The sequence below is a fragment of the Trachurus japonicus genome, chromosome 23, assembly GCF_045865225.1.
Source record: "Trachurus japonicus isolate A0001 chromosome 23, Traja_1.0".
Taxonomy (NCBI): domain Eukaryota; kingdom Metazoa; phylum Chordata; class Actinopteri; order Carangiformes; family Carangidae; genus Trachurus; species Trachurus japonicus.
The window spans coordinates 17003328-17025242 of record NC_140929.1 but is presented as its reverse complement, the minus strand read 5'-3'; the positions used below and the strand labels follow the sequence as shown (position 1 = coordinate 17025242).

At 41.6% G+C, this 21915-nt stretch overlaps 1 protein-coding gene across 4 annotated transcripts in view; it reads right to left on the bottom strand.

Annotated features, from left to right (window-relative positions):
- Positions 1-21915, bottom strand: part of syn3 (synapsin III) — a 98506-nt gene that overhangs the window by 52857 nt on the left and 23734 nt on the right. For all 4 annotated transcript variants that reach the window (XM_085769008.1, XM_085769009.1, XM_085769010.1 and 1 more), the window contains 4 exons: positions 20067-20124; positions 8569-8660; positions 757-913; positions 92-181 (listed from right to left, as the gene is read on the bottom strand). In XM_085769008.1, coding sequence (XP_085625134.1) covers positions 92-181; positions 757-913; positions 8569-8660; positions 20067-20124 — 397 coding nt within the window. The remainder of the gene's footprint in view (positions 1-91; positions 182-756; positions 914-8568; positions 8661-20066; positions 20125-21915) is intronic.

Sequence of the window (21915 nt, the reverse complement as noted above, 5' to 3'; positions counted from 1 at the left end):
TTCTGTGATGATTGCGCTGTATGTGTGTGGTTTGTGTGTATGTGTGTGAGCTTGTTCCCACACTGTTTAAATGAAGAATAATATCACTCACCATCTGTGTGTGGTTGGGGTAGAAGGTTTGTTCGTTCAGGGGGAATTTCTCAGCACCGTGGGAATGGTAGAGTTTAATCATCTGAGAAAACTGCAGGCAGAAACCAACAGACAGTCACAAGAGGTTACACAGAGATACACCTGTACTCACAGCATGTTTACAACCACACACACACTGGAAGTCAACATCTGTCTGGGCACTTGGAAAATGTGGAGACAGTGTATTTGGTATGAGTTGCTTACATTAAATTATCATGTAAAGCTTTTTTGTTCATGTTTTCTGAGAATGTGTAAATTATATATTTTCTTTTAATTATTCTGTTCATACTGATGATTGAATAAAAATACAATACAAAGCTCTGACTGAAGAAAATATATATTTTCAGATTCTCACAAATAAAATCCAGATGTTATTCAACGTTGAGGTGTTACGCTGATACGCTCCTGACTTTGACTGTTGTTGCCAAACTGATAACGACACAGATCCAAAAACACACATGGGATATCACCAGTGGAGCAAAAGTCAAAGTTTAAAGTCACAATTTCAAATCAATTTCAATTTCAATCAAAAAGACAAAAATCGTTTCACATGTGGCCCAGAGAAAAAAGGGGGACCATCCTCTTCGTCACGTGGTTTAGTTTAGAGCAGAGACAGCTGTAACTCACCACCCAAGGCTTGCTGCAGAAGTTGTAGATGGAGAAGAGCGAGTTGATGCTGGCGACTCCGCCAAAGTGCAGTCCGATTATGAGGTTCCTGAAATCCTCACCGGGGATCATGCTGTAGGCGTGCTGGCGAATCAGGACGAAGTCTGGTTTGAAGGACCTACAGGAAGACGGACACAGTAAAGGTGGTTTAAAGCTACCTGGTCCGTTTGGCATTTTACCCAGGGAGCACCTGTGAATGCTGGTGCTCTACCCATGTCATCATAATAAAATCTGTATCTGTGGTTCACTTATTCTCCAGACAAATGTGCTATGTTAAGATATAAATATAAATTTAAAACACGAAAGACCTAAACATACATATTTGAATGACCTAGACAAGTCAATAGATTTCATTTTCATTGTATATCTACAGTATATAGAGATGTTTTGATATTTAGAAATAAAATATAAGTGCACATATTGTATTTCAGTATGGGTCCTATGTTAAAAATGTAAAGAATATGAATCATTCATTTTACATGCACAAATACAGGATTTTGGGATGATAAAAACTATACTGTAAAGTGTTTTTTATAGTTAAAAAAGGCACAGAACCAATAAATAAAACAGCATAATAAAAGGTGAACATACTATTTGAGATGCTGCTGAGCAAACAAACCTGAAGGGCTGTGTTGAAACAGACTAAAAGAAACACATTTCATCAAATATTTTTGATATAAAATAAATACAGCTATAAAGAGCTAAAGTAACATGACTAAATGTGTTTGACAATCCAACACCAGACCAGCACACACACGCACACACACACACACAGAGGAGGCGAAGGGGGCAGGCTGCGGGTTGAAATTACAAGTGTTGCTCAAGTGTTGCTCATGTTAGACAGCAGAACCAGGACTGGCAGGGAGGCTGAGGACTGATCCGGTCTCGGCGACAGAACGACTACAGCTGTTCTTTCCTGCTGCTGCGCTCAGCCACAGAGGCAAAAGACCAAAGACTCTGCTATTTATACTGGACCGAGCTGTTTACTGTGGCTCCGGAACCAAACCAGAATCAATGGTTCATGCAGAAGTCCGTGATAAACACTGATTTGTCCAAATGTGCTTTTCCTAACAAAGTTAGAGAATGACATCTGCAGCAGACCGGACAATGATTTCCAAATCTGTCTGTCTTAGTTCAAAGCAAAATCATCTTGTGCTGAGATGTTTCTCTTTTTTCCCTCCATCATCCATTTCTTTTTCATCTCTTTCTTTTCACCATTGTGTTCCACCAGAACTGGTCTCAGCTTGGCAGTCTTCCTATTTAACACAATTACTATGTCATCTGGGAGTCTTCCAGAACCTCCCAATGCATCCATCCTTTGTTCTTGAGTTGAAGTTGACATTTGAGCAAAAATGGGTGAGATTCCTTGGAGGAGTTCTGGAGAAACTGCACTAGCAAGGCCAAACTGTTATGTGTGGTCACTGTGACCTTTGACTAAGTCTGACTTATTACTGTCCCCCAACTTGATAGAGAAACATTTAGCATTTCAATGCTAACTCGGAGCACCAGTCACCACAATTTTAAAATGATTTGTAAAGTAGATAATCGAAATTCAGTGCTTGTTCACCATTTCTGTTTGCTGAGTTTGTCAAACAACATCTTACATCTTTACATCTTGTCTTGTACACAATACAGCTGAACTTCTGCATCAGGACTGTAGGCTACTAAGAAACATAATGGAAACAGTTTTTAGTCTCCTTAGTGTGATTGCTTTGTTTCTATTAAACTGAAATGTGTCTGTATCTTCACTGGTGTCTGATCTATTCAGCAGGGGAGGAAACTGTCAGCCCTTGTTTTAATGAAGATCTGCTCACCACGACGATGTCAACTGTTGAACAGGGGGACACCTCCTTTATTGCTCCCTCATTAGCTCAGACAAGCCAGAGCAGGAGACGTTGTGCTCAGTGGGATGGGTTCCACCGGGCTCTGGTTAATGGAGGTAGTGCCCTACAGCAGCACATCATTACTGACTCCCATTAAGTGTGTTTTTCTGAGTCTTCACTCTGACTCTCTCTGCAGCACCAGGTCACCCTGTGGGTCCTTGATTACACATTTATGCTTTATGATCCAAATCGCCTGGGCTCTATAGACATAGCTTCACGGGCAATATGCTAATGCACCCTTTCAGTGGGTCATCAGTGGTGCAATAAAGGTTGATAACAGGAAGTCAACGTGGAGTCACGAGCCCGCTAATAACACATGAATAATAAATTAAGCGTGAAAAGGACCAAAGTGCTGGAAGGAATCCAGAACAGAATTTGAAATCCCCCTCCTCACCTACAAAGCCGTCAGTGATCAGACACCACAGCATGTTAGCCAGCTCATCTCAGCAGGTTCAATCTAGGCTCTTCATGTTATGTTCATCTGCAAAACACAACAAGCTAAATTATCTGTCTCATAATTGTTACGCAATCATGAACACACCACAGGCCAAGACCAATGTGCAGCAGAGTCCCACAGTGCTAACAGAATGTTTTCATCAGCATTCCTGGAGCAGGGAACTATTCAAACCCGAGACAATGCTGCCATTTGGTTTTAAGATTCATATCATAGAGAATCTTTGACCTTCTAATAAGCTACACAGGGATGTCTGAAATCTGGGCATTAGTCTTCATAAAGACCCTGCGCCCGGCCGGCTCAAAAGCAGGTAAGAGCCTTATTGTCCTCCATCAGTCTGTCTCTCACTGATAGGGATAATCAGGGCACAGCTCTGCAGGAATGCCACAAATGTCAAACCATACATACCAAGGCTCAGCACAGTGCTCTACACAATGGTGTATTGTGCCAAACTGGCTCTTCGTCAGTGAAGGGAAATGCAAGTTTCAGGGAAAAATCTGTGCTGAGGACGGAACTCAACCAAGTAACAGAAAGTTGTTTTCTGGGCAACACAAACTGAACTCAGTCCTGACCTGAACCACAGTTTAATATTTTGAAAAGTGCACTTTTTACATTTGTTGTTTTTCATTAGACATTAACACATATGTGTATTTATAGCTACAGGTGGGAGACAATTAACTTAACATAGCAACACTATTAGCCTAACTGTGGCCAGAATTTTAGCATTGCACTTACACCTCATAAGCTCATGATTTAGCTGGCCAGTTGATATTTTTTACAATAAGACATCAAATTATCACAATGGCACTGATGGCTGTTGTTTTTTTCATATAAGTAGCCTACAATCTTTATCAATTGTCATCTTTGTTCTATGTTGTTTTGGATGATGGAGATAATAATGTGCATGATACCAGATATGATACCCGAGTTTCCGACCTGTAATTTCCGAGTTCGACGCCGTTCAATTCGTTTTTGACAACTCGGAGCTTGTTTTTTTCTGACTTCCGAGTTGTCTTGAACGCAGCATTACTCTAACACAACATAATGTTCAGACATGAGCTCTGGGCGTCACTGTAAGTGACGAAGTCCTGCTCATGAAAACCTGGTATGTTGAATGATAATATCACAAAACCACTAAGCGTCCCAAACTCCACATTCAGGATTTGCTTGTTACCCAGTTGTTTTCTGTGAGCTCCATGTTTTATTTTGCTGCCTTGTACTTTATGTAACATGGGTGTAGAAAAACGATTTATAAATAAAGATCATTATCATGTTATTATTTAGTTCTACCGACTCAGAGTAAATGCTTGTGAGACACTTTATCCAGCAGTGCACACATAAGACTACTGTATCCACAGAACCCTGCAGTACTCTGTGTTCTCTGTCCACAGTGCCTCCATGGAGCCTAGCATCATGTTGTGGTCCCGATCTAGGACTCCTTGTGGTTGCATCTGTGTCCCGGCCCAGTGGCACCTGGCATGGGCTCAGGTCCTGGGCGGCATCCCGGTCTGGATCGCAAACTCATCTGCAGGGCTCATCTCCCGAGTTCAGTGAGCAGCAGAGGTCACACAGAAAACAGAGAGCATGTGCCAACAACTGAAATAACACTGGGCTGTGTGTGGATGTGTTACTTCTGAAGCCAAAAGAGCTGCATGGGGATGTAACTGCAGCACTTCTACAGCAGGACTAACCTTTACAACTAGTGTTTAGCAGCCTCACAGTGATTGTGTTGAGGATTTGAGGAGAGTCCCATGGGAGGCAGATGTAATGAGGGACAGAGCTGCAAGAGCGATAGAGCACTAAACAACCTCTGGCAGGAGGGGAAATGAGTGTTGTCAGGAGTTTAAGTGAATTAGTGGGGCCATTTGTATTCATGGTTATATTACAGCAGCAGGGACGGTGGAGCTGTCTGTGAAGGAAACCACCCTCAGGCTCCTAAATCCAGGTTTGAATACAGCACGTCTGAGAGCGGGATTTATTTGCCCGGTAATAAGATGAACCTGTCTGAGGTACGAGGTGGTGAGGCTGTTCAGTCAGACAGGCCTCGGCTGATTAAAATGGGCTCTTGCAGGGGTCAGGGGAGGGCCAGCCAGGTCTGTTTTTGTGTGGTCTCTGAGTTAAATCATCACCTGAGGTAACCAGAGGAGGAGTCTTGTTGTGTGCTGGGAAGTACTTACAAGAATGGTCTGTCTGACTATGACCTAAAGCTTTCAGGACAGAAAAAAAGAAGAAATCAGACTAGGATCTGTCCATGTACTGTAATTGGCCAGTCAATCCTCGGCCCAGAACTCTGATTTTCTGATGTGTTGAGTAAGTCACACAGGTCTATTTCTGTGCCTGTTAAAGAAAGTGGACAGGGGTGACAGAGTAACAGCTGCTCTAACTGACCTGTTTACAAGGCTCAAAGTTATGTGTAATTGGGGGTGTGTAACTTTGAGTACCAGTTGGGTGACAGTAGCCTATGCAGTGCACTCTGAGCTTGAAAATCAAACATAAGTGGCATGAAAGAGAGTACGTCCATCTTTATTTCCTCTCTATGGTCATATCTCTAATTTCATGTTTCTCGTCTTCCTCTCTGTACATTTTGAAACAAAATCAATACTTCTTTTCCTCTACTGGGATTAGCTGCTAACCAGCGATCCACAGTCCAGTTGGTTTGTCTTGACACTTTATAAAACTGACTCGCTATCCATGTTGACCAGCCTAGCCATGTTATTTTAGGTACTTTAATAATGTGACATGCCTTTGTGAACTGGCACATTAGCTTGTAAATAGCTTATTGTTTGTAATTACAGCCTACAGACTTGAACTAGCATTGTCATAGTTTATAGTCATTAATCTCAGCTGGCTGCCGTGCTGTACGGTAACAAGACATTAGTTGAAGATTCTCCATAAAACACAAGAATAGACTTGATTATTGGTCCTTCACATATGCCTCCATTTCATTGAGTTGACATTTCCCATGAGGGTTATGGTAGAAAAAGGCTTACTCCACTACATAGCCTTTATCTTAGCTCTAGGTCTGCACCATGATACAGCTATCTTAGTGTTTACATTACGTTACATGTTACATGTTGAAGTCCATATCTGGAAATATCACTTTTTGAAAGCTCTTGAAGGCTCCCCTCTCGCCTGACGGAGGGGAACCGTATGAGTCTCTCTCAGGGAAGTTACATAGTGCAGTTTCAGCCGATGCGACCAGGCTCATCCTATTAACCATTTTTCTACCATTGCAATGAGTCTGGAAACATTATTTTAAGGCCGATAAACTCGAAAAATGTTGCTTTAAGACACCTGGGAGCTATTTTAGTAATTTGTGGAAAAGGGGCATAATATGTCTCCTTTAAAGCAAGGAGTTCCTCCCACATGCACATTATTATCTCCATCATGAGACAAAAAGCACACACCATGTCATAGATCTTTGATGACCAAAACAAATCAGTTTGCTCATGAGCCCAAGTCAACGCAAAAAGCCAAATCCGAAGAACATTCATCATGGCAATTCTGTGATATTATTTCCTCAAAAATGGGATGGATGGACAACCTGAAGACAATATGGCAGCTCTGCCTGAACTCTTCTGGCAGGTTGCCCCAAAGTTTAGGGCTCAGATGGACCAGCTCCCAGCAGTAAAGTTAAACCCTACCTTCATCTAGTGAGTACAGCAGTAAAACAAGGTAGCAAGGTGAGTAAGCACCAATGGGAAACACTCCTACTGCACCACATTAATCATGATCAGTTTTAATTCAACACATCAGGAGGGCTGAGACACTGCTCTGTGACTTATCAGACTCTGGCTGCTGTGACCTGTCTTTCAGCCAGACCAGAGTTCCCACTCCAAGCTGAGCAGCTCGCTGGAGGTTTTGGCAGCAGAGAACAGAGCAGCTAAAGGGCTGACTGCAGCAGAGAACCAGGGAACACCATGCCTTAACTACTGTACCTTGTGGCGTGTCACTCTGCTGTACTGTAGGACGACGTGCAACGTGGCACACGGTCAACCTACAGCAGCAAGAGTAGGAGAAGAAACACTGCAGTTTTACCTATTACATATTTTTATTACACCACTGGACCAAAGAGCCATGGTCGGACTGGAGTCATCATACGTCATGTCAGCACAGCAGTTGTTTCGGCTCATTTGTTCATTAGGATGGATTGGATTCATAATAATAATAAGAAAAACATAAACATCCACCACATGTGATGGATCTGCTGTTTAATTACAGTATTACAGATACACTTGATAGATAGATAGATAGATAGATAGATAGATAGATAGATAGATAGATAGATAGATAGATAGATAGATAGATAGATAGATAGATAGATAGATAGATAGATAGATAGATAGATAGATAGATAGATAGCACTAAGGTTATGTATGTATGCTCTGTATAGTGATATTCATTGTTAATGAATGTCTGTTTGACCTCAATTTGACCTGAATGCATTATGTGCATCTTTTTGCATGGACACACACACACACACACACACACACACACACACACATGGACACACACCAGGGAGAAAGTAATTAGACAGAGTGCATTTAGTTTGTACATTGGAAATGAGTGTTGTGTCTGTGCTGATGTGCTACAACATTCTTCTGGCTCTGAATGAAACACGCTGAAACCAGAGCAATGATCAGCTTTGATCTTTGATGATCAGCTGGACAGATATTGATCAGGTTCTTGAGCCAGATCTTACTGGAACCTCCAGAGTCTGTCCTCATTATGACTGATGGAAACTGGGGTTTGGAACATACAGTACTATGCTCTCATCCTCAACCAATCACATGACTTCGTATTTGAAAGAATATGTTAAAGAACAGTAACATTTGGTAGGTTTGTCTGTCTGACAGAACTTCTTCAGCTTAGTTTTAAGTCACATTTTTAAGATTCACATTTTACATCTTGGTAATTTTCAACTACATCTTATCACCAGACAGAGGATCAATCTTATCCCCACCGTGAGAGAAACAGGTCAATGATTTAATGAAAACACTGGCTGAGGCAGGAACATGATGTCATCTTTACCACCCAGATCAGCTGATCACGAGTGACGTCTTTCACACAGCAGAGCAGTGTCTTTAAACACCCAGCTCCACATGACTGGCTGGGGCTGCTCACATAAAAAACATTTTACATTCGACTGGACTGATAAATTAAAAGATAAAAATTGAAAAAGAAAAAAAAAAAGACTAGAGTCCTGGTTATCAAGGAAACAGAGTAGAGAGGATGGAGTATTTTTTTCTTAAGTTTTTCCCCGGCTATAATCACATTACAGCCTTGATTCCTCTGAGTGCAGCAGTGTTACACACACACAGTCATGCTCGGAAGAAAAGAAATGTGGTTTTTGTGCAGGCTCACTGAGGCAGATTGCAGATTGCGTGGGCAAATGCATCAAAGAACAGAAGCTCTCTCGGGCCTCCAGCAACTTACCTGACCACTTTAGTGCCACTTTTGTTGACCTGCATGTCCACCATACAGCCCGAGGTGACGCAGGAGGCCAGGTTGATCTCTGAGAACTCCGCCTGGACAACAGAAGAAGCAAATGGCCCCACAGGTTAAACAATGCTTTTTACATAACTGCATCGTATCATGACATTTTTAGTTCCACTTCCTGACTCAGTCCTTGGATCCCTAGGGATTGACTCAGGACTGTTCTGTGGTGGAACTATGCAAGAAATCATGCACTTATATTTCAGATTTTGAATATCTGAAAGGAAAAGACAAGTCAGACAGACAAATTGACAGAGCAAGTAGCTAATTGAGTTATTCTCAGTCTCTGGACAGTCAGGGTCTTGTGAAAGGCCACAGCCTGGTTATCTAATGACTCAGTCAAACTCCCAGAAGTCCTTGTAAGGAGAGGAGACGGATCTTCTGGATCAACAAGGACCAGAGTGAGAAAAATTCTATTTCGCCTACTCTTAATGACTGTCACTACACTCCAGAAATCTGGACTGGTGTAACTGCTGCCTGCCGAAGTCAGGTATCATCTTCTGTGTGTGTGTGTGTTGATTTACTGTAAAAATTGAGCTCACTAACTCTGAACTGTGCCCAGATCAAAACTAAAAACCAGAGGAGACAGAACCTTCTCTGTGATGGCCACAAAATTATGGAACAGCCTACCTCTGCAGATTAGGACTGCACAAACCCTTGAGCATTTTAAGTCTCTATTAAAAACACATCTCTTTTCCTTGGCATTTTAGTTTGATATACTGTATAGTCATTCCTGTTTCATTGTTTTATTGCATGTTTTTACTGTACATTACTTGTATCCTATTTAGGTGTTATTATATGTTTTACTTGTGTGTTGTACAGCACTTTGGTCAACCTGGGTTGTTTTTTAAAGGTGCGATATAAATAAATATGTTGTTGTTGAACACCAACAGATCCTCCAGCTGACCCTCTACTCATTCCAACACCTGCCAGTTTCCACAGCAGGTTGAGTCAATTGCTATCTATACCTTCTCACACTGTGATCATCATTGGAGACACTAAGCCCACTTCACCAGGCTTTGTATGGGCTTTCATTCTCATAAAATGGGAATATTGTCAGCAATATTCTTCACACATAGATTCCCCTTTCATGTGCTTCTGTAGCTCATGTACACTCTGTATGGGGGAGTGAGTCATTTTTGGAGAAAAAGCGACTCACAATATAAAGAAACTGTTTTCTTTTTTTTTGGCCAAGAGGGAGAAGAAGAAAAAAACATCCGCCTCTTTTATTTATTGTGTTGCACTCTCAGAGGAAGAGCAGGGGCGAGTAAATGCTGTAATCTTATTTAGTTACAACGAGGCGCAACTCAAATTCAATGCGCCTCAAGGATGTGCACTTGGCTCTCTTCCTTTTCTCAGCTCCTCTCCACTGATACCCGACTCTGAAAGAAACATCTGTGTGCTCAACAGCACATGCCGCGCCAAAGAGGGCTCGATGCATAAACACACCCAGACACACATGTACACACACACACACTCACACATCACTGCATCTCCTCAACAAATCCCATCCCATACACAGAGGCCTACGTTGACTTTTGCTGCAGCTAGATAAAGACAGAGAGTGGGCACGGATTTCCTGCTCGTCTCTGATTGGCTGCTTCTGGGTAAGAGCAATGCTCTCAGCCACTGTCATTAGGCAGTAATGGATGAAGTGGCTGGACAGGAGGCTTTTCACAGTGCCATGGTTACCATCACGGTAACGCATTCAGACAGTTGTCTTGGAGCAACTCTTGCCTGGGAAAGGAAAACAGGAAGTGATACATGGAGGAACTGATTCTATATCTGTTGACCTGCATTCAGGCTGGTTTTCAGCTGAGCGGTCCTTACAAGCAGAGTTACAGTGGGTACAAACTCACTAGAAAAACTTTATTTACAGTTGTTTCTTAATTTCTACCACAGCAGAGCAGCCATTTATCTATGTGAAAATGGCTGGTGAATTAACACTATCTCCTGTCTGGGGACCTAAGCAGTGAAATTTCAAGTATATTCCATTTTATTCTAATATTTACTGTACTGACAACAACTGCTTTACCTTTCCAGGGAACAATCCCTCTGAACATTGCTACAATATGTCTGTTACTAATAAAATGGCCCAAGAAAACTTGATATTTACTGTAAAGAGAATATTAGGGAGACTTATCAAATGAGGAGTTAAACCAGTAAAATCAGTCACCTCAGCACCAGACTGAGACAGCGTGAAAAAAAAAATACCGTGGCCTTAGTAATAATTTTAGTTGCACTAGTCAACAGAGGGCGCTGCTGGACTGTTTGTTGCTGTTAACCTTCTCTTCTTCTGGAAATAAAAAGAACATGGCTACTGCCAAATAAAGCTAGCCGCCCCCTCCTGCTTAAGTAGCACTGTACAAATGGTGTAATTGAATACAAATGGAATGACAGTTTTGACAGTGAATTGACATCATTGCATCGCACCATGGCCGTTGCTGCTTTAACTCCCCACTGTTAAGAATTTGAAAGAGGTGGACACAGCAGGACCACAGCTTTTCCAACAATCCTATAAACACTAACCCTAACCCACTACTCCTTTACCTCTCATATTCTGCAACAAAACTGTAAACGCTGCATATTGTTTTGAGCAAGTTTGATTAGCAGAACCTAAACTAGTTTAGGTAGGAGTTTAAAATCTACTTATTACTCGATACCACACATTCACATATTGGACTATACTCGACTGTTGTATTTTTGACACCCACACAGCTCTATCCTATCAAACCTCCATGTTCCATTGCAGCCCTGCTGTTCAGTTGCTGTAGCTTTCTCACCTGCACCCTTAACTCCTGATTCTCATACCCATCATGCACCAAGGAGGCTGAACAACATGCAGTCTTGCTTGTCCTTAATGCCCACACAACCCCCCCCCCCCCAGTCCACCTCAACTTCACCCTGTGTATTATTCCACTAGGACATGCCTTTATTCTTTCACCCATCATCCCCTTCTTCTTTCACCCACTCTCTCTTAGATTCTTGCCAAGTGGAACAGGATCTCCATCTTTCATGAGGACCAACTGACATTCATTTGTACACTGATGCTGCCCCTTCTGCTGTTTTGTGGGTTTCTATAATGGGAAATGGTTCACAGAAGAATGGCCCCAAGAGCTTGTTGAAAAGTGTCAGATCTCCTCTTCCACGCTCTTTTAAATCTACCCCATAATAGCCACTGCTAATTCTGAGTCTGACGCTACAAATAGTTCTATGATCTTCATCAACTCAGATGTTATTTCAAGTAGAAATAATCGAAACAGGATTCTCCAACTCCCCGTCCATCATGCTGTTCATGCACTACCTAATCTGCTCATTTTCCAGGTCACTCCAATGCCATTTGTGACTCTCTCTCCCGGTTTTCAGAAATTCAGAAGCTCAGCTCCAGATCCAGATGCCCTGCATAGTAACTGTCCATTACAAGTTCCTCTGTCTGTCATATCTCCTCTGTATTACTCAAGACATTCATCCAGACTCTAAGCTGCTGGGATGGTGCTCCACAGCATCCATTCAAATCATGGGCCATCCATCCTCCTATTATGTTCAAGATCTCAAAGATCAGAGCAGCAAACAAACACATCATCATCCTGCATTAATATCTTCAACAAGTCATTCAGTCATAACCTGCTGTTGCACATATCTTAAGTATGAGAGGTGTGGATAATGAGATGGATCTGAATATTCTTCATATTTCAATATTCTTGTCATTATATAGAGATAGACCATCTTTTATGCAATGCTCTTCGTTGATGCAGTGTCTGCTCCACAGCCTCCTCTCCTCAGATGGAGCCGTTTCAAAGTATTGATACTGTCGACCTTGTTTCAGTGGAACAGCTGTTTGTTTGTCTCTTCAATCACTATCTCTAATAGTTAGCTGTGAAAGGGCTGTGCCTTTTTTTTAATAGTACAAACTGCACATTGGACTTAAGGCTGACCTACAGCCAACAACTCTCTCCCCCCTTGATGTACTATGTCAGTCAGATAAACTGTTGATTGTTAATCCGAAACTACGTGAATTTGTTTTTACTGTTCTATTAGATTAGATGTTTTTAATCAGAGAGAGTGTGTGTGTGTGTGTGTGTGTGTGTGTGTGTGTGTGTGTGTGTGTGTGTGTGTGTGTCAGCGCTGCAAGACCCCAGGCTCACATCAGTACATAAGCAGGACGCAGAGAGGAGATCAGGAAGGACCTGATACTGAACCATGCTCTTGAATCATTCAAAACTTCACTCAGTATTTTCAAGATTTCTTTTGACATTATTGTGTTCATGTAAAAATATTTGAAAATGCACCAAGAATAAAGACTACAACCTTATGTATGTGATAGGCACCTTAAAACCACACTACATACATATGTGCCCAGCTGGCTACTATTTTCACCCAACTGGATATTGTATGCACTAGTGGAAAACACCGCCAGTAGTTTTAAAAATAAATGAGTTCACATTACAATGTTGCTTGAGGAATGAGCTCTGAGATGCAACATTCACACATACACATACACATGCAGCAGGCTGACTCATTAAGTTCCAGCTCTGTAGGGGAGCTGTGCTGAGCAGCTGTTTTCTGATGAAGCTGCTGTACAACACAGAAGCTGCAAGCAGTTCCAGAGGACAGAAAAGCATTGTTGGGTTGTTGCCTTTTAAACTCACCATGCGCTCTTAAAACTGCTTTGATACAACAAAGATGCAAGCTACCATGTGTCTGAGTTGTGAGTTGTAAGCAATCCCCAGGCCTGGGGCGGTCAGTGGTCAGATTAGTGGACAGACGGTGGATGAACTGGGAAGAATGCACAGCCACACAATCTTTTGAAATTTCATAGAAATATGTGTATGAGCTTTAGGAGTCTCTTGCAATTATGCAGAAAATAACCCAAGGCAGCCAAAAGGAAGAGGAGGGGTCAATATATGAATGTATAGTTGAACTGTCATTTGAGGAGCAATATATGAAATCAATTGACCTGTTGACTGAGTTGTAAGAAACAACAACAATTAAAGTGTCATCTCATACATAAGAGATAAAAACAACTGATCTAATATCTAATGGAAATGTTATGTTATAGAAATGTTACTGTAGTCATTGTCTATATCCTATGCATATGTTAAAAAGATTCAATATTGTCAATAAAGTATATTTGATAATGGTGATTATGGGGGGAAAAAGCTGACAAAGAGGCAAAATAAGAAATCTCATATTCCCATAACTATCTATCTTAGCCATAATTAACCCCACTAAATGTTTTTCTTTTTTCCCCCCCACAAATACTATTCTATTCCCATCAACATTGATCTTGTTCCACAGATTGTTCATTTTATTTCATGGTCCCAAGTGACAGAGCAAACAGTACGAGCTGCTGATAGAACTGTTGTAGCCCAGAGCAGGCCCCTCATTGTGTGGTTTCCTTTCACCTAAAATAGATGCAGATAATTTCTGTGATACAAAGGCGTTCTTTTATTTCTTCACCTCTTTATTTTCAATGAAGAAAACCTTGACTGACGCAAACCTGGCTGAAATAAAAATACTTTGAATGGAAAATGTCACATCAGCCCCCTATCTAAATGCATGTGCCAGTAATTGTCTTTGCGAAATGGTTTTAGTGACAAGTCAGAGTTATATGAGGTAAAGCTATTGAGACCAGTCTAGAGCAATTTGGTTCAGCACATGGGGAACATACAGTACAGTAGTTGCAGGGTTTGAGTAATTCCTGATAAGCTTAAGCTGAATCACATATTGATGCAATTGAAAGAGTGAAGTACAGTGGGCCATTCATATGCACCACAGAGAGGTATTTGCTCTTAATCACTCCCACCTTGTACAATTGTGAAATAATCCACTGGGGCATTAAACGTTAAAATCTAAGACAGATGCTGAATGTAAAAGGGCAACAGACGGCATGAAGGCAGCTGGATCTGCAGAAAGAAGCTTGGGTAGGGGTAACATACAGCCAACTGCCTGTGAGCTGCCATGACTGCAACAGAAAGGACTGTGGGCAGCGCTGAGGTCATGCGCCTGGTCAGCAGATGTTGCGTTGCACGACCCAAACAACACTCTGAGCTGCAACAATGAAGACGATCCCCTCATCCTTTCACAAATAGCACATTTTAATATTGAATTTGCTATATTTAATCTATCCAGTTGTGTAGTGTTCACGATGGTGGGTGGATGGTGGGTTGTAGTAAACAGGCAGATTGCCAGGCAGGCTGTTGTTAGGGATGTGTACAGTTTTACAGTAGACTGTCATTATTTATCTGCAGGTGATTAGATTCAAGGGAAAGGCCGTTAGCTTGGCACTGCCGCTGTACACATTGAGATACTTCAAAGGCAGACAAAAGGCACTGTCAGTTATCCCCACAGATCTGAGTCTCTAGAACACACCATTGGTGTGGATACACAGACCAAATATCTGGGTGTGAGTATGAAGTATGTCAGAGGCAGTTATAAAATAACGGTTATAAAATAACGGTGTTACTAATGGCACTACTTTTTTCAGTAACGAGTAATCCAAAAAATTACTTTTCCCCCCGTTATAACGTTGTTACCGTAAGTGACAATAAAATGTGCCAGTACTTGACTCACTGAGTGAGTTGGTTAGTTCCAGATAAACAGGAGGTTAGGGTTATGGTTAGGGGATTAGTGGGGCAAGTCCAAGTAATTTGACATATTTGAGCATTTTATCAAAAAGTAACTTAATAGTTACTTCCTGGTAATTTGTTACTTTTATAATGTATGTAACGTGCCCAACACTTGTCAGAGGTTATGTGAGATGAACCTGCCTGAGGACGTCTGTGTGAAGACAATAACACAGAGGGGTCAAACTCCTGCACAGCGACAGATCAACACTCTTCAAGGACATGTTTGTTGAGGATCTAGCTCACATGACTGAGAGGAATCACATCATTAATATGTTTTTATTTATTGAAGTGCGATGGCTGCCACCTTCTACCAGGTTTCCAGGACAACCATATGTTAACCTCCTCAAAGAATGGCCAGGGAAAAAAGGCAGAGGTTTTACTGATCAGAGCAGTGGAGGAGAAAGAGGCCATGATGACCAGCAGCTGCATGGACCAGGTCCCACTGAACCTGATCAAGGCCACGTGTCAGCAGATCAACAGAAACAGGTTAAAAACATGAGATTGTGTTAAAAGAAGTATCCCAGAGTGCCCTCTGGTGTCCCTGAAAAAGGAAGCTGGCCTGACGTCGTCTCAGTTGATCACTGAATGAAAGTGTTGGCTGCTTAGCGGATATCTTCTGATATGTAGTGTGTTTTCCCATTTAATGTCTCAGCAAGGTTGGCTTTGCTTTGGCATTCTATCCAAAACTGCTACTGAGCTGCAATCTGTTTGGGTGAGCTCCCAATCAGTCTGCCAACTGCCGTTAAACAACCTCAAAAGAAGAAATTGGTTGCCTAACCCTTAGAGGAAATGACACCCAAAAATTGCCCCCAAAAAAACTATTTCATTAATTCTGCAACAGTTCGTAAAGTTGTAGGTAAGGCACAGCCATGTGGGCCACCTTAGTAAAGGTTAACTGCCTGCTCGACCATATGGTTTAGCACATTTTTGGTCACTATATCTTAATGAGAGGAGTGCCTAACTTAACTCAACCTGGTTGAGCCATCTCTACCACTTGGCTGAGGTACGTTATGCTGAGAAAAATCCCCTAGAGGGCACTGTGTCTTCAAATAGTATTCTTCTTCATCCCCCATCCAACCAGGAAGTCAGAAACACGTGTCAAATAAATTAATCATTAACACTATACCACATGTTGTATCATATTATGGTGTGTTACTGTACGTGGCTATACGTATGTTATCAAAGTAAAAAAAAAAGCAAAGTGGGCACCCATTGATTGTATTGACCCCAACTTCGCATCTATTATTTTCCAATTCTCAGAAATGAAACACATTTGAAACCTTTACTGCACCAGAGCCAAATCACAAATCTTAAACCTTTACCAAGAGACTAAATAAGTTAGCAAACACATCAACAGCTAAAAACATGAGAATGTTCAACACTATTTCTATCACTTTTTCTTTTTTTTCCCCTCAGTGTTGATCGTATTTTTGGATTCACAAACGTGCTGACACATGAGAGCTGACCTGATGGAACTGGACATTAAATCCGATCAATCAAATCCTAATTACAAACCAGACTATGAGGACTGTGAGGATTGTGTTGGCACTTTGGTAACATCAAGGACTAGGCTACCACTGACCATATTCATCAACTGTGTTTTTATGAGTCACACAGGAGCACGCTGCCGCCGCCGCCGGCACTCCCACCGTCATCTGGTCGGTGCTACTTAGTTTTAAAGCAGAGTTACCAGGTGAACACAGGAGCTCAGGCATCTGCCAAACGTTACTTCAAAGTGGGTCATGTAAATGAGAGGGAATGATTTACAACAATGGGCACACATTTACAGAGCAGCGGTGTCTGGGGATGGTTGAGGTGGCAGGGCAGTCTTAATGAGACATTACCTCTGAAAATCAAAGCTTTTCTCTCTCTCTCTATCTCCTTCACTCTCTCTCTCAGATTGGCATCAGGCCTCCTCAGTGCAGCATCACATGCTGGCTTGAGTCTGTGCTCCACTCTACAGATGGTACCTTATATGGCAGCGAGTACTGCAGAGAAGAGTTATGTTGTTTCAGGGCTTATGAGCAGAGCTGATACAGCATGTAGATGACAGATGACAGCCAGCATATGTTGGCCAAGTCCAATGTCCATGCAAACAAGATGGAAATCTTGACTTTGGGAGCTGCTCTGAACTGAAATCATAAAGATATTAACAAGTATTGAAGGGAGGAGGTAGACAGTGCAGTAGCCGTCTCTGTTTTTTATTGCTGATCCTCAACACAGGTTCATCTCAGCATGTCGTTAACTTTTCACACAGAGATCCGGTTTCGACCGTCTTAAAGATCCCAGCGAGGTGCACGGAGTCTGGCTGCTGAGGGTAATTAGCAACTGTTGTAGTCAGTGTGAGGGCTTGTGGGAAAGAGTGGCGGATCCAACCAGATCTAAGTAGGTCAGTGGGACCTATAGCTGAGCTTTGGAGGACTCATACAGAGGCCCTTGCTCTCAACTCGAGGGGCCTTTTTACTTCTGCCAGATTTTAATGGGGTTCAATAGCTGTCACACCACAAATGAACAAAAAAAAACTTTTAGAGTGGATTTTAAGAAAAACCCTGACTCACTCCAGCCCCACCCCCTCCCTGAATGAAGATGTGACCACAACAGTAAAGAGTTGGGCAAACAAGCTGTAAAATCACCGCGCCAAGTCTTTGTGGTCCCTTTTTCCTTCTCTCCAAAGCTAGCCTATAAAACCCACTCCTCCATTTCAAAGACAGCTAAAGTCTCAACAATGGATTACAGATGTGAACACAGCAGTTATCTGAGGTAAATAAAATGTTATCTACACTCTATAAATACTGCATGTCTAGTCTATATATTATAATTCTGGCACAATTGCTAGATTTAAGACTTCAACATTGAAGGAAACGTTCATCTGATGATGAGATTGGTATCACTCTTTGGTATGGAGCTGGAGATAGGTGGAGATTAGTTTAGGCTACATATTAGCACTGAGACTGGATGTAAAGTGAAACAACTAGCCAGTTCTGCTACAAAAAAAATTCCAAAGGTGCTGTCGGTTGGTTACCTCTGAGCTGCACGCTTAATGAAATGATTAATAGTAAAGATGCAGAGAGAAAACATGGAAACAGTTCAAATCACATCACCATTTGGACCTTTACTGGTCACCTGATGCTGCCATCGAGCGTTTCTGTTTCTCCTTGTTTTCAACACCTTTTTCTTGTCAGGCTAATCATGTATCTTATCCAATCGTCCATTTGTCTCACTGATTTTTATTTTGTTTTTGTAGAGCCCTCTGTGAGTTATCACTGCTGTTAAACTGTTTGATTTGACTGATCTTGGTTTTGGACTGTTGTATGAAACTGAGTTTTGGAAATCCCTATGATTTTGATGCTTTGTGTTTGTTGATGTATGCCCTAATTTTTAACCTTTCTTTTGCGGATCAGAATTGTTCTTGTTTTATTTTTGAACCTTTTGGACTAAGTTAATCATGAAGTTCTTTTGTCAATTCTTTCCATGTGCTTTTGTTGTGTTGTGGAAATCTTGATTCTGCCTTCGTTACTACTCTTTACAAGGAAAATACTAATCATAGCAATTTTCCACCACAACTGTATGGTGCCTCATTTAGAATAAACCTAGGAAACACCACCTTTTGTTTGCTCTGCACTTGAGTCAGCCTCAGTCCCTGGTAGCTCGAGGGTTTGTCAGGTTCAAGACCTGAAACTTGACAGCCAAATGCACCACACTCACTGATGTATTTGGTGCAGGGCTGAGGATTATTTGGAAGGGGAGTGAAAGGGACAGACGCTTGCGCTCCTCTCTCGGTTTATTTACAACAGCATGTAGATGCTGTCCCACTGATTCTGTCCGACCCATTTTGTCCAACTGATTGTGTGGCTGATCTGGGCCAAAAATGCCAGGGTTGATATTTTTTTTTATATATCCCAGTCCACCCCTGAAGGCTGTGGCGGTGCCAAGACTCCTCCCAGTGGTCTAGTTTTTAATAATGTAATATGACAGAGTATAGGAGTGATAACAAACTCAAAAAATGTATCCCATTAAAGAAGATAATGCTCTCAGCAGAGGAAACAGCAGTTACTCTATTATATTGGACACCTTATTGCACATACTTTATTATATCATTTCCCAATAAGAATATATATAATATATTACAAATGCTCTGTTTGACAAAAGCCTGTGCTGGCAACTATTGTCTAGTTCATCAGAAATACTAAAATATTGTCATGCAGTGTTAAAGGGATATTTCACATTTTGGCAAATTGGTCCATTGCCATAATTCCTATAGTTTTCGGAGTAGGTTCGTTACCTTTAATTGTCGGTGCAAGCCATTTTTAGAACGGCGGAGCAGTGCCGCGAGCTGCTCAGCGCTACGCTATGGAGACTACGTACGAGTTGTTTTCGAGGCAAATACAGAGACTGCTTACCGAAAACTGGAGCGCCCATCAGTGGTTTTGCATGAATTTACCTCTAAAACAACTCTGTCTCGTAACGCTCCGTTATTATCTCATAGCGTGGTGAATGTGCAGGTCACAACTTGTCCACGAGAGCATTTTGGAGTTGTTGGATTGTGTATTTGATGAGTTTGGTGAGGAAAACCAAGAAATCCCATTAGCCTCTGTATAGTGTAGCTCTGAGCAACTCGCGGCTCTGCTCCGCCGTTCTAAAAACAGCTTGCACCGACAATTAAAGGTAACGAACCTCCTCCTAAAACTATAGGGATTATGGCAATGGGCCAATTTGCAAAAATGTTGAACTATCCCTTTAAATTGCATAGCTTTCAAAGTGTTAATTCAAATATTTCATCAGAGACAGTTCATGTCAAAGCTACTGTACCTGCTCCACCCGGATCTCGTACTCTCCATTCAACTTCTTCCCTCGGAAATACTTGGCCCTGCAATGAGACAAAGAATCAGATTTACATACACATTAAGAGCCATAGAGAGCAGGACAGATTATTTTGGCTTTCCCTTAAATAAGCATTTGATGAGTTCTGACCACCATCTAATGGTTTAGAAAAACTGTCCCCAGGACAAACTTGCTTTAGGTCACCAGTGCACTTCAACATGAGGACACCTCCCCTGCACCAACCGCACAGCATGTGTGCTGCAAACACTACAATGAGTCAAAACAACCTTAAAATACCCCTTTGTTTATTTGATTGAAGGAGAGCTGAAATTTCAACAGACCTTCCAAAATACCTTGTGAAATGGCAAAATAATGACTCATATTTTCCATGATTACAGAATCTGACCTCGCAGGGCCTCGAGTCAACAGAGTCCCTCCACACAGACTGAAACAGTATTTCTAATCAGGAGAACTTACTGATATTATTAATCTTAATCTTAATCTTATTATTAATCCAAACCTGTGAACTTTAGTGGAAGAGTTTTGCAGGATTTAGACAGACTGATAAATGGCAGCTGGGACAAGCCACTTTCTCATGTCCCACATCGGTCTGTGACTCAGTCTCATCCATTCATATTCATCCCTCACCCCTGATTGGCCTGTTTCTTCTTCCCTCTGACCATCCACTGCTGTCTCACTTTGTTGAACCTGTAGCTTTACTTACACTAATAGTGAGAAGTGATATTCTGTTTCCAATACATTTATTGGATGCCCTATATTTTGTGAAAAATAAAAATCAAACACTCTCCTCGTGGGCCTAATGTTTATATATTTGTTTATTATATTTATTATAAATTGTTCTTTATCTAACCCCTGAACTGAGCCACAGCTTTTCAGTTGCTAAGGACCACTACTTACCTAACCACTTCTAACCACCTTGACAGTCACAGAGCAGCTCACATCAGAGCTCATATCCTCAAAACTCTGAACACATGTTCACCTTTGCATCCAAATTACAACACAATATTTAAAAATAACAATCATTTTAAAATATTGTTATTAAAAACACCACACTCAGGGCCCCAGTTGGCCAAAACACGTTACCTATTAAACACCTAACTGCTTCGATGTTCCCTCATCATAATATTGGAAACAACAGAGAGAGAATGGTAAATGGTAAATGGACTTGGACTTATATGGCGCTCTTCTAGTCTCTGGCACCACTCAAAGAGCTTTACACTGTTGGTTACAGTCACACACACATTCATACTGCACTTGGGCAAGTGTGGGTTCAGTGTCTTGCCCAGGGACACTTCGGCCTGCAGACTGGAGGAGCCAGGAATTGAACCACTGACCTTGGACGACCTGCTCTCCCTCTTGAGCCACAGCCGCCTAGAGAAGAAACTTTGTATTTTTCTTTCCTATAATTTGTCTTCTCACCCTGATATCAGTATAACCAATATGAATAATCATTGTTTCAATCACCAGTACAGTAAATGCTGGTATTAATGGATTCTCTTTCTCTCTCTCATTTCCCATCTTACTCCTCTCAAAGCCTATTGGTCGAAGCAGACCCCCTGACCCTTTTGCAACAGTGTTTGTGTTTTTGCACATGTCTTTATAGACTTGGACAATTCCTCCCAGCAGAGCTATGATGACAAGACCCAAGTGTGTGAATTGTATTGAGAGTTATGAGAAATATTTGCTCTTTTTTCAAAATCATGCTAAAGCAATCATAAAAAAAACCCACTGTATCAGTTTTCATAGTGGGCCATAATGGGGGATTGGAGGGAATTAATTTACAGCATAAAAACACAGACTGTTTTGTCATGAATTA